The 13,239-nt window shown below is 41.2% G+C and overlaps 1 protein-coding gene across 2 annotated transcripts in view; it reads left to right on the forward strand.

Moving 5' to 3' along the window:
- The first annotated feature begins 3,184 nt into the window (after window positions 1-3,184).
- The window catches only part of LOC149211018 (uncharacterized), a 109,595-nt gene continuing 99,540 nt past the window's right edge, over window positions 3,185-13,239 (forward strand). For both annotated transcript variants that reach the window (XM_089396860.1, XM_089396861.1), the window contains exon 1: window positions 3,185-3,341. In XM_089396860.1, the coding sequence (XP_089252986.1) occupies window positions 3,220-3,341 (122 nt within the window). In that variant the 5' untranslated portion in view covers window positions 3,185-3,219. The remainder of the gene's footprint in view (window positions 3,342-13,239) is intronic.

The following is a 13,239-nucleotide window of genomic DNA, read 5'->3' on the forward strand; positions in this document are numbered from 1 at the left end:
TTCATATTCTGCAGCATTTGACGAATTCTGAAGGCACATTCCAGCTGATATTTTTAAGCTGATAACTTCGTTTATCTGTTTTTCAATATCTTGGAGTAGATCTTTATTCTGCTTCTTTGATTCTTCAAGATCTTCTTTTAGCGAGCGGATCGTGGCTTCAAGACTTTCATAGTAACTGGATCTGTCTCTGAGTTTCTTGATGGTTGTGCTTCTTTCATTGACTTCGTCTCTTAGTGATGTTACTTCATCCTGCAACTTTTGATATTTGTCCTTGAATAACTTCCTTACCTTGTTTCCTTCTTCTAGTTGGGCCTTTAGTTTGGTAACTTCTTCTTTGAAGTCACATTCCCTTTTGTTCAATAGATCTTGTTGATCCCTGATTTTATCTGAAAGCCTTTTAAATTCTGCCTCTATTTGATATCTTTCTTGTTCACCCATAAGAGCAAATTTAGTTGTTTCGCTATTACTTTCATCTTTTCCAAATGGATAGATAGCTGGAACATCAGAGGATAGCAAATTCATACCTGATAGTTCATCTTCATTATGAAATGATTCTGAATCTGAAGAGATTCTTACACCTAATCCCCAATCGATTCTCCCACTGTCATAGTTCTTCTGAGATGTATTCTTCTTCTTAGGTGCTTTCTTCTTAAGCTTCTTTCCCATTGTTCCACGGATCTCCTTCAAGCGATCAAGCTTCTACCAAAGGACCTGCTCTGATACCAATTGTTGGAAATAATACTGAGAGGGGGGGGGTGAATCAGTATTATCATATCAATAAAACTTTTTCATTTCCATATTCAGATTTATATATGCTACTTCCATAACTTCTTATGATTCAGTTAGTTGATCCTTGATGAGTGCAATAGAACATTATCAACCATATTAACAATAAACAGGTGCAGTAAAATAGAACAGATCATCACACATAAGCCACACACATGAACACCATGATATAAGGTGGAAACCCAATGTGGGAGAAAACCACCTGCTGCAAGTCATCTCAATCTTCTTCTTAATAAGAAAATCCTTTTACAATATTTATGTACTGGTGCAGTCTTATACCAGTACGTAGGCTTCTACCTGCAGAGAGCTTCAACCCTCTCTCGTTCTCCAGTCTCTCCTGGAAGGGAGCTACAACCCCCTTAGCTCTTGTACTAGCTAAGATACTAGTACGTAGGCGCCGGCCTACAATCTTCTCTCCTCCGGGTACCACGTTTCATACATTTTCAGATTGGATACACCTGAAGCACAACACATAATTTGAAAAGCCACGTTTCATCCAATTTTCATACTGGACCCATAAATATCATTGAAGCACATAATCTTCTGAATCACCCAATCACCAGATCAATACATATACAAGGATAATATGTGTGTTAGCAACCAGATCTAGTTCATCAGATCTCATAGAGATAAGTCATTATGAATCTGATCCATTATAGATTTCATCCATCAATACATAATCAATCACTTCTCAAATCAAATCAAATAGTAACAGTAATCAGACACCTATTCTGAACCCAGAACTCTGTAGAATAGAGAAAAGCAGTTAAAACAAATTTCAAGCAGGGTCCGCAACTTCACTGATAGACATCTGCGAGTATCCGCACTTCCACTGTCATTGTGCCTGCGGATCTCCGCATCTGCACCTGCGGGTTGCCTGCGTACCTCCGCACCTTCTCCGTGTCTGACTTGCGCACCTCCACACTGTGCCTTCTGCTGCGCTGCATACCTACGCACCTGCGCCTTCAGCTGCGCTGCGTACCTACGCACCTGCGCCTTCAGCTGCGCTGCGTACCTCCGCACTTTTCCTGTGTTGCACCTGCGGTCCTGAGGTTAAAGGTGATTTTCAGACTTCAAGCATACCCCAGACTATCAGATCTACAGATCTGATCATGCGCCAAGTTGATCTCGACCCATCAGTAGATTCGCCTTATAAAGCTCATGTTTCTCCTTGATTTAGATCTAGGCATTACTCACCAAGAGATCATTAGTATCTCAGATCTTCCTCTTCTTAAGATATTCAACACAACCACAACTACCCTCATCCAAATGATCTCCTTCCCTTTTATAGGCTAGGCCTTGCTTAAACCATGGTCCAAAACCATAGGTGTTCAATAATAGAAACCCAATACCTTGGATCAATACTTTAGAAGCAAAACCACGGACGAAGACCATAGGATCAAACGTGTCAGGCTAAATACCATGGACCACCATAGGATTTCCCACGTGTGTGCGCTTTTCCCTGCATGAAAGTGTGTGAACTTTAGGACCGCACCTTTTGTTCTGTGATCCTGTGAACGTGTCCGCACCTTCTAAACGTAGTACCTGCGGACCCAGCCTATGACCGCACCTACTGAACGGCGCACCTACGTACTTCTTATTTTCTTCATTCTTTGTGAGTTGATCATCAATCTCTGCTACTGACCTGTTGTACTGTGATCTATCACCTGTATGAGTTGCCATCAAGGACAACACTTTATCCATAATGCCAACAATCTCCCCCTTTGGACTTGATGGCAAAGCTTACTTGTGAACTATCATCTGATCCCTTTTAGTTGTTCGGCATCCCATGTATTATGCACATCTGATCTCTCTTCTGTAGATTCATCTGATTGTATATAAGTGAGATGTTCTTCTATGAGTGGGTTGCCATCAAGTACAACACATGCATTATAATTCCAACGCTAAAGTGTCACTTTATTAGGGAACGAACACCCTTGGATTTACCAATTTTACCCAGCCTCAAGGTATTATTGATATTCTTTGTTCATAACAAGCTAGAGGCTATGGAGAAGCCATTTGAGTCTTTGTCAAATTAAAAACCATGTCCGTTGATCAAGGGTTGTATTAATCCACTTTATAATGCCTATATGGTAGTGATTGCAAAGGTGAATTATTTAATTTTAGATTTTAAATGACTCGTAATATTGATTTTTTTATTATGGGTTAGGTGTCGTAACCGGATTGGTTGGGGACTACTTTTTCTACCCGTAAAACTTGAAAAGACCATCATCGCTTGGACTTTTCTACAAAAACTATCGATTCTCATTATATTCCAGTAAGATAAATCTATATATATCACTATATCTAACGAATTTACATTACCATTTAGATAAATTTAAAAGCACAAGTAATTTTTTTTTTTCCTTGTGACACACCGTGATGAAGCATTCTAGGGCTCGGCCTGCACTGCAGAATAGATAGGGCTTTATAATGGCATCCGGGAAAAGACTGTTTACAGGTAAGGAACACGAACATACTATCATAAAGAGGTTGAGTGCTGAAATGTCTCCACAGCCATCACCATGGGCGGACAGGCCCACACGCCTTTCAGAGTATGTGATATCTCCATCAATTTATTTCATGTTTCATCTGTATCAACTTTTTTTTTTTTTCAGAGAAAAAAAAGCGAGAAATATAAAATGTCTGTGATACATCCTCAGATCCAGATGTTTACAAAAATCAAAAGACCTGTGATCTACTTAGAAAAGCATATAGTTTATGAAGCTAATCTGAAGCTATCTGATTCCAAATTTTCTATATATGGAGACTGTCTTGCAAATAGAGATTTAAAAGTCTGGTAAAACAAAATCACTGATCTGATATGTTGTATCATCTGATACTATCTCAAGATGCCAGTATCCAGGAGAGGAAGATAGACCCATTTTGGAGAGAGTGTCGGCTGTAGAGTTTTTGTCCCTGTTGATGTGCTGAATAGAGCACTGCTCCATGCAGCTCCAGTAGAAGTTGATTCTGTCTCGCCATCCGGACAGATGCTGAGCCAAAATGAAATTTTTCCTGTTAACCGAATCTACCAGTAGCTTTGAATCGCCATAGATGGCCACCTGTTGAATGCCAAGGAATATACAAAATTTTAAAAGACCTGTGAGTGCCATGGCTTCAGCCAGATTGTTGGAACCCTGTCCACCATGCCAGAAGGAAGAAAAATGAGATTTTTCAGATATCTTGATGTGGAATCCACATCCACAATGACCTCTTTGAGCAGCCCCGTCGAAATATGTTGTAGGCTGTGGAGGATAAGTAGGAGAAGACCTGGCTGAGGGATTGCATTTGTTCTTAATTTTCTTCTGTGGGAGCGATTCTAAATATACAGAAATTGAGTCAAATGATTTAGCAAAAGAAAAATTTGAGTGGTTGAAGATACAGGTGTTTCGCCATTTCCATATAAACCACATGGATAAGATACAAATTCTACGCCATAGGACATTTCGCTTACTGCATTCTATGAACCATACCTGGATCGAAACATTCATATCTAGCTTGAATCCATAAACTCTTTCTAATTCCTGCCATATGAGATATGATTGCTTGCATTTCAGAAATAAATGTAAATTTGAATCCTCGTCTTCTCTGCATAAAGAACATATGTTAGGTCCGTTCCATCCCCTCTTCAATAAGTTCTCCCATGTCAGGTTTCGATTGTGAAAAGCGAGCCATGAGAAGAGGATCATCTTCATAGGGCAGCCATCTTTCCAGAAGATTGGAGGAAAAATCGGGGATCCAGAGGAATTCTGTTCTATCAACTTCAGGTAAATACCTTTGACTGATATTTTCTCTGCCTCCTTTGGGATATTCCAGGTTAAGAAATCCGAGTCTCTTGTCCTGAAGAGTCCGCCGATTTGAAGCCTCATCTTAACGCTAATCCATTGCTGCGCAAGCTCTTGGGGAATGTTTAACTCTTCTGAATCTTTCCATCGAGGTATGGGGCCGTGCCAATCTGCTATCAGTTTGTCCCAATAAAAGATGCCATTTCTGTGGAAGTGATGAAGAAGTGACTCCTGTATTTCAATATCCTCAGCTCCGCAAATGAATTGGTCTCTGCCTATAATGATATTATTCCCTGATTGAAAGCGCCAGATCAGATGCTGCAAGCAGAGTGCCTCTATCCTTTTAAAACTACGCCATATGGGGGATCCATTTGCTGCTCCAATAGAGCCTCTACGATACCAGAATTGAAAATTCTTATTTGCAAGATATTTCGATTTTATCAGATGACACCACGGGCCATCACCTTGTATAGCTCTCCAGAAAGACTTGCACAGGAGGGCTCTACCAAAGATTCTTAAATTTGATAAACCCCAGCCGCCCATCGACTTTGGGAGGGAGATTCCAGACAGTTTTATAAGATGAAATTTATGCTTATCAGCATGACCCCCCCATATGAAATTTGCAGAAAGACTGTTCATCTTGTTGATAATACTCACCGGGAGATGGAAAAGGTGCGCCCAATAAACAGAGAGTTGATTGAGAATGGATTGTACTAAAATAATTCTCCCGGCCAAAGAAAGGCAACGGTACTCCCATCCAGAGATTCTCCTATAGAATTTGTCCACCAGCCAGACCCAATCGGCTCTCGTATAACCAATCGCTTTATGCTAAGGTTCAACCAGGTCCATTTCATATTGCATTATCACTTGGGTTTATGGTTGTTTCTCATACATTTATATAAATGTATTGCTTCATCTGTTAAACCGTTGCTTATATATTATCTGACACATAGTTATCAAATTTTGTCTAACTGAGCAAAATTTCGAAAGTTCGGCTCTAGTAAAGTTCGGTCGATTAATTAAGCTATATACAGCCCAGTTAACATCAATGAATGGAACGTCAGCAATGAATATGAGATGGATTTTGCCATAATACGGTTCACATTACTGAATCAATCGCCCGAAATTAATATGAGGTAGGTGTTGAGCACGAGTCAACCAGGAGCAAATATGGCAGGGTGTGGGGAGATTGTAATCGATTTATATTTTATTGCGATTTCCAATATATCACACTTCACCACTTTACATCCGTTGCGCAAAAAATCGTGCGGCCCTTATTTTTTGAAATACCTGTTATTTTACAACAGAAAATTTTACAAGATAGCTGAAAGAACTAAAACCAGAAACGGAAGGCTATATGCAACGAATTTTCATATCATATTCCTGAAGCAACTAGGGCAGCAATAAACTCAATATAGGCTAAATTACTTAACTCGTTGGCATTCTTGATTAAGAAATTTAACAGACAATTGCATGCATATCTCTTCTCACCAAGAATGACAAACAGATTGGACTGAACCGAGTCCCGACATCATTAGAGAAGACATTGCATCTTCTCTTCCAGATTGTAAATAAAGTTGTAATCCGGAGATAGTCTCAAATGCTGGATAAATGGGACAATACCAAAGACCCAGAGTCACCAAGAAGAGCTGCATGTCAATGAAGTTGTCTCTGTAGTAGCACTGAATGTTGGTCCCACACCAACCATCAACATGGTCTAGCAATACAGTAGTCCCATAAAATATGTTTCAAGGCCCCTGAGTGGCTACAATAGGGGTGCAGGGCATCTATTATCCTACATTTGGCAATATTGGCTTTGGAGGGCATCTCCGAATAAACAACTAACCAAGCAAAGACCTGGAGCCTGTAGCTCAATTTAAGTGACCAAACACTCTGCAACCATAGCCTCAGGATTGAAAGACACCCAAATACTATTAATTATAGTAGATAAAGAGTGCTTCCAATTTAGAAGAAAGTAAAGCTTCTTTGAATCATACTGCTGAAATGGTTTCCCAAACCTGCATCCCTAATCTATCCAAAAGAGGCCTTGCATGTCAATATTCATCTTGTATTGATCTCACGAGGGAGAAAACCCATAATGTCACTGACAACTAGCTTATTAGAGGGAAGAAGAGCCTCTAGCGGGCTAACTCTCTCCAATCCTTCCAACCCTTGGATCCTAAGTACCAAAGATCTCCTAAAGAAGACCCCCTTCTTGCTTAGTTGGGAAATACATTGCCCTTGATTTAGCTGGCTCCAAATAGGATGTCATGGCAAATTCCATGTTGCACGACTCCCAAAGAATTTCCATCTAATCAAAGGAGAAATAAACCTCTAAGCCTCCCATAAGGAAAAAAGAGCCTTTTGATGGGATAACTTTCTCAAATGCTTCCAATTCCTGGATGCAGATTCCCACAGATCCCTCCAAAAAAAGACCCTCTCCTTACTTAGTTGGCGAGCTTGAAATTTTGGCACTCATAAGTGCACTTCCCTTTATTTAGTCACTCCAAATAGAATGTCATGCCAAAGCCTACCTTGCACGACTTCTAGAGAAGATTCTTATGACCAAACGAGTGACAAACCTCTGGGCCTCCCAAATGCCCCATTAGATGATGGAACTAGACACCCTAAAGAGTTGAGAGGAAGAGATGATATCCCACAACCCAAGGGGCCTTGGATCAAAAGTAGATGCTAAGCAGTGTGAAATTGGTGATGCAAGAGAATTTGCCAAGTGGTGGATCCCTCAAGGCACCTTACTATTGACTTTGTGGCCATTATATGACCTTGAGTTGCCACTTTGATAAGTATATGATCACCTTTGTCTTTGGGCATATGACAAATTTCCCAAGGAATCAGAGGAAGTTTTTTCTCACCATCATACTTGGGCTAAAGAAAGGATCTAAGAATCTACTCAATTTTATTGCATTGAGCCCTTCTTAGGAGCCAACAAAATGTTGAATTTCCACGACCTAGGTTAGAGTCTTAAAATCACTGACGCTACCAAACCAAGAATCTCAATCATAAACTACTTTGTACAGCGGAAATATAAAGCAGTAAATCACATATGCACAAATATACACACTTTTTAACAAAATTGTACAATATTGTACACTTACCAATCTTCATTATATTAAACCAAATCTGAATAATACAACAGTCTATGGTATACAAGATACAATGACAAACTTCACTGCAACTCTGATGTTGTATCTTGTCTTGTCGGTCCTTCGCTTCTGTACTGCTCACTAGCTGCCCTTTAGTCCTTCAAAGGACAACAGATCGAGACTCTAGGAGGGCTACCACCTAACACTGTTGCATGTCAGTTCTGTTGTGTGTACATGGGTTCATCAATCAGCTCTCTAGGTTGGCCAATTTGCGAGCTCCAATCTGCATTCTAGTAGCCTCTTTCGTCCATCAAAGAGCTACTCATAAGGCTGCAAATTTCACCCAATCTTAAACTATCTTCGTCATTTCAAGATTGCTAGTCTAGGGCTACTTTGGACATCCACGCACTGACCTCCAATAGTCCAAATAAGCCCAATACTACACTGTCGGTTCTGCTCCTAAGATGGACACTTGGACACCACGAAAGGTCCTCCACACAGCACCAACAGGCTACAACAAATACTGATCCAAACTGGTCAACTTCTTTGACCCAACACACATCAATCTTGGCTCCAAGTCTACTGTCCCACGCTGCCCTTGACTGTCTCTGGTTAGGGCATCTTTTGCAGGCTGCAACAACCCTTAACCAATCCCTGAACAACCCTTAACAACCTCCAAAAATCTGCGACATACCACGCTGTTGTCATAGGCATACACCAACCCCTTAAACCTCCCTTCGCACACCTAGTTGTGGTGCTATGGCTTGCGGCCTAGCACACAACGATCTTGTAGCAAATGACCATCATCTTTGGTAGCTTTTGTCCCTAAACGGTGCCCCAAAACAGACTTGCCCTTCTCCTTACCTAACTCGGCCTCCCTGCAAGTGAGAACAGACCCCAAAACAACCTCCAAAAGGCTCCTACACTGCCTATTTTCCACGTTGTCCTGTCTCCTACCTGCGGCCCAATTAAGGTAAGAAATTTGAATTCTCTTCCTCCTCTAACGAGTCCTTTTCTTCAAGTGTGCGTTGCAAAATGGATGAGTAAAATGAATCTCCTTCATCCTCTGTTTATACACAAATGAGGGGCTTCACGAATTCATTTGAAGGGACATGTCTCTTGGACGAATTCCTTAAGCCTACACGACTTTAGCTGTCCATAATTAATTGTCAACCTCAAAAATTCATAATTTCGTTTCTAGAGCTTTGATATGAGTGATCTTTGGAGCGTTGGAATCAGCTCACCAAGATCTATCACCTCATATTTTCTCAAGCTCAAATTCATCATGGTTTTGACCCAAATCTCGATGGGTGCAAAACCCCACGGTTGGGTTCCAAGCCCACAAGTGACCCTTGTGGCCCTTTGTCCTCCAAACCCTGAACCTTAGGGCTTGGAGTACCTCCCAAGCTACTCATCATAAATCAACATTCCCTCTTAGCGAGGGAGGTACTTCCAAAACTAGGAAGTAACTCATCATCATCATCACTACTTGCAACACTTGCTAATCCAGGTGGATATTGGTGCCCACCCGCCTATTCCACTTGGACCCCCACCATTGTTTCTTTTAGTTTTTTAGTTTCCTTATTTGTAACACAATTTACTATTTTTGGCAGTTTTTCCGGTATTGAACTTCCTAAGCCATTTTGAGGCCCTAAACGATGTTTTTTGGGAAAATCGTGACCAACATTGGTCAACAACCATTGTTGGTCATTCAAAAGTTGTAGTCCTCGGATATATCTTTTTAACGAGGTATTGTGCGCGTCAAATGAAGATCGTATGCCAAAGTTACGACCCTGGGAAGTTGATGTACCAATTTACCCAAATGGGGCCCATAGTTTGGCGCTTCATCTCCTATGGTTAGGTTTTTGGATGTTTATGGTTTTCCATTGTTTCTCAATAATAAATTGGCCTTTGAGCCTCATTGTAACACAATTCAGAGGCATGCAGTTGCCACATCTCTTCTCAGAGATAAGCTACCATCGCCTGAGCTAGCCTTATTTCCATTCTATTTGTAAGCATATTTCAGTATTTGATATTAATGAAATGAAGTGTTATTTCTATTGCATCTTTGTATTTATGGTTATATCTGTAATTTGTTGCGTTCTTGTTTAAATCCGGATCACTTGGCCAACTCTTGGTGCTGAAATTGCAGTAATCCTTGTTTTGTGAACTACGCCTCTCTTGGAAGTGTCACTGTCACTGCTGGAAGCACCCTGCTTCTTCTTCTTTTCTTGTAACGTCTTCCACACTCTCCGTGATTCCTTCTTGGCAGTTGTAGGAGCACCCTTTCTCTCCACTGACCATGCACTCTTCTTGGATTACAGAGTCTCCCTTTGAACCTGCAAGCTCCCTCTCAAGCTCGACTCCCTCTGAGTCTCGGGAATCTGGACCTTCTTCTCGGGAACTTGTACCTGCTCCTTTGAAGCCTGCACCTGCACCTGCTGCTGCTTCTCTGGAACCTGCACCTGCGCCACCTACTTCTTTCCATGATCCACAGGCTTGCCCGTCAACTTGTAGAGACCATGATCTCTATCTTCGAGTACAATCCCATTGGACTTAGAGCCTCTGGGCCTAAGTCTTGCCTTCCCATCCTGGAACAAAACCTCAAACCCCTTCCTCTTGATCATCAGGACAAAAATCACGTATATCTGAGTCTTGGTACAAACAATACATCATGGACCTGCATCACATGTCCTGTCTCCATCTTGAATGGCACAACTCCCGATCCTCGGATCTCCAACTGACTCTTGTCGCCCAACACCATGTGCAACTTCAAGTCCCATTTAGCTAGAGTCTCAAAAATCTCATGTGACCCTGTCATATGCTTTGACGCACCACTGTCCACGTATCATCCATCCTCATCGACAGTACCCTGTGAGAAATGAGAGATCATAGCAAAGTCCTCCTCCAATCTCCTGGTGAGATCATCTATCTCAGCTGAAGTGACAACACCGATGACCTACTTTCTTTTCCTCTTCTCATCATCTCCCTTCTTCTTCCTCGGACATCTCGACGAATAATGACCCATCTCGCCACAGTTGAAACACTTGACTTTACTCAAGTCATTCTTTTGCTTACCCTTCATTCGCGCTACAAGTGCCACGTCATCATCGAAAGACTTCTTTTTTGGATGAAGATCCTCGTTTCGCAACTCTTCCTGAATGAAGTCATCCCACAACCTATCCCAGTCTGGCAACTTTTCCCTGGAAATGATCCCTTTGATGAAGGGCTTCCATTCCTCGTTGAACCCTTTCAAGGCAATCCTTACCATATCTCCATCTGAGATAGTCACACTGATGGTAGCAAGCTCATCTTTGACCTAAGACAATCTCGTCAGATACGAGGTCACGCTTTCACCCTTTATCATCGTGGTGGACTTCAACTTATCCTCCTATAGCAGTACCTGGTTCTCGTTCTTATTCTGGAAGAAATTCTAAAGAGCCATCCACATCTCATGTGCATTGTTCTTCCCGGACAAATAAGGTATTAGGGCATCCTTAACACCATCTAGGATGATCAATCTTGCCCTCGCATCCAAATCTTCATATATTTCCAGCTCCTTAGGGTCGGTTGGCTTCTTGATCCCTTTCTCGGTGAACTCCCAGATCCTGTTGACTTGCAAGACCAACTTGATCCTTTCCTTCTAAGGACTATTGTTACACTAAAAAATGGCACCATGGCTATTTACAGTTAGTATGGCTCCATCAACAGTCATACCACCCTCTTAAGCAAGTCTTATGCCTCTGCTATACATGTCAAACTCCAAGAAGAGAGAAAGTCTTTGTAAATGTGTTTATCTCTGGGTACGCAGGTTCTCTCAACCTTGCCTGCGGGTACGCACCTAATGCTCACAATGTCTGCGTCCAAAGACGCTCTGTATCTAACGGGGCAGGTGCGTCCCCCTGAAAAGGTCAAAATGCGCAAGTTTCATCTTTAAAAAGTTACTTGTGGTCATTTCTAGAGCATTCTAGAAGGTTGTTCAACGTGTATGAAGCGCCTCGAGATGGTTCATGTACCCCTATCAAAGAGGAACTTATCCCATCAATAGGGGAGCTATCCCACCCAAAGAGGGGATTATCCCATTGATGGTGTACCTGAATAACTTCCTTTGAGCACTATAAATACAGGCATTGGGCCAGAGGGAGAAGAGGCTGAAAGCTAAACATTCCTAAGGGTAGATGCTGCTGGAATTGGGACCTCTTTGTGAGAACTTGTGAGGAGAGATTGTCATCTTTACTTGTTTCCATTGGGAGGTGGGTGAGCTTTGTCAAAGTAAAGGAAGACTCTTGTGGACCCTGGAAGGAGCTTGCACAACACCAAGGCTCAGGTTGTAATGGTTCCTTTTGTTACCTTTAATGCAAATTAGTTCATTCTTCTCAATAACTTGTTGTTCATGGGTTATTTCATGTACTCCTTGGTCTATATGTTGAATATGCTTTGTTTTATGTTATAATCAGGTGCTATTTAATGGTTTGACTGTTGGTGATTGCAGGTTTTGGAGAAAAGGAGGAGCTCATCCAGATCAACAAAGCTTGGACTTCTACAACAGCGTTTGGACAAAGGTAAGAACAAAACACTTGATATCTCATATCATAATGCATGTTTAGAGAAGGATAGCTCTACTTTGTTTTGTTTGTCATTAGAATGTCTTAGACTTCTAGGAAGGTCGGTTGTGTCCGCACTATTGACTGATTCCGTGTGACAAAATGGCGACTCCACTGGGGAACCATTGATGTCAAAGTCTTTTCCTTTGAATGAACTTTGCTCTGAGAAAATTGGTTTATTTTTCTGGTTTTTGACTGTGTGAACTTGTATTTGGGTGGATTAGCTTAAGGTTAGATTAGTTTTAGTTTTTCTTGAGTTTTTCCAAAGGACGCACCCTCTGAGTATTGCACAGTGCGTCCCTGGACGCACTGTCGCTGTGTACACAGAGCGGGCCCGCACCTGTCTTAACAGGCTGTCTGCGTCCCCTGTTAAAATTTGAGAAAATTTCATTTTTTGCTTTTTTCCTCTTAGATTTTGATTTTTCTTAGTTTTTTCTGCCCAGATCCATAGCTCTCTTGTCAAAGATTTTCCCCTGAACTTGTTTCAATAGCATTAAGTGTTTTAGTGGATTTCATAGAAGTTTGAGCCATAGGGTTTGATTTTTGAGTGGGTCTTGTAGTGACTTTGGCGGTAGAAGTTGTCAAGCCTTAGATCTCTCTGGTTTTGTCAGCATTCTTAGAAGTCAGACCTGTCGTGAAGTCTACCTGTGAGAGCATCTTACCTTTGAGTGGTCTCTTTGGCAAATTTCGAAGTACTTTTTGATTGAGTATTGAATTCCATTTTATAAAAAGAACAAAAAGATTAGAGTTTTGTTTTGACTGGTTTTTGATTCTGCATTAGCTGGTCCTTGATTTGATTTTGGTCAAGTAAAACATCCGGGAATCATCTTTGTAAGCTTTTGTCCTCTTTAAGTTTTGCTTGTAGGTAAATTTCCTTTTAGTTCGCTTTTGAGTGATTTTGGCTTGATTTCCTTAGATTTGTTAGATTTGATTTTTGATACATAGTTTCATTTGCTT

The sequence above is a fragment of the Pinus tabuliformis genome, chromosome 1_2 (genome assembly GCF_031772625.1).
Source record: "Pinus tabuliformis cultivar Carrire ecotype Pingquan chromosome 1_2, CPIR1, whole genome shotgun sequence".
Lineage (NCBI taxonomy): Eukaryota > Viridiplantae > Streptophyta > Pinopsida > Pinales > Pinaceae > Pinus > Pinus tabuliformis.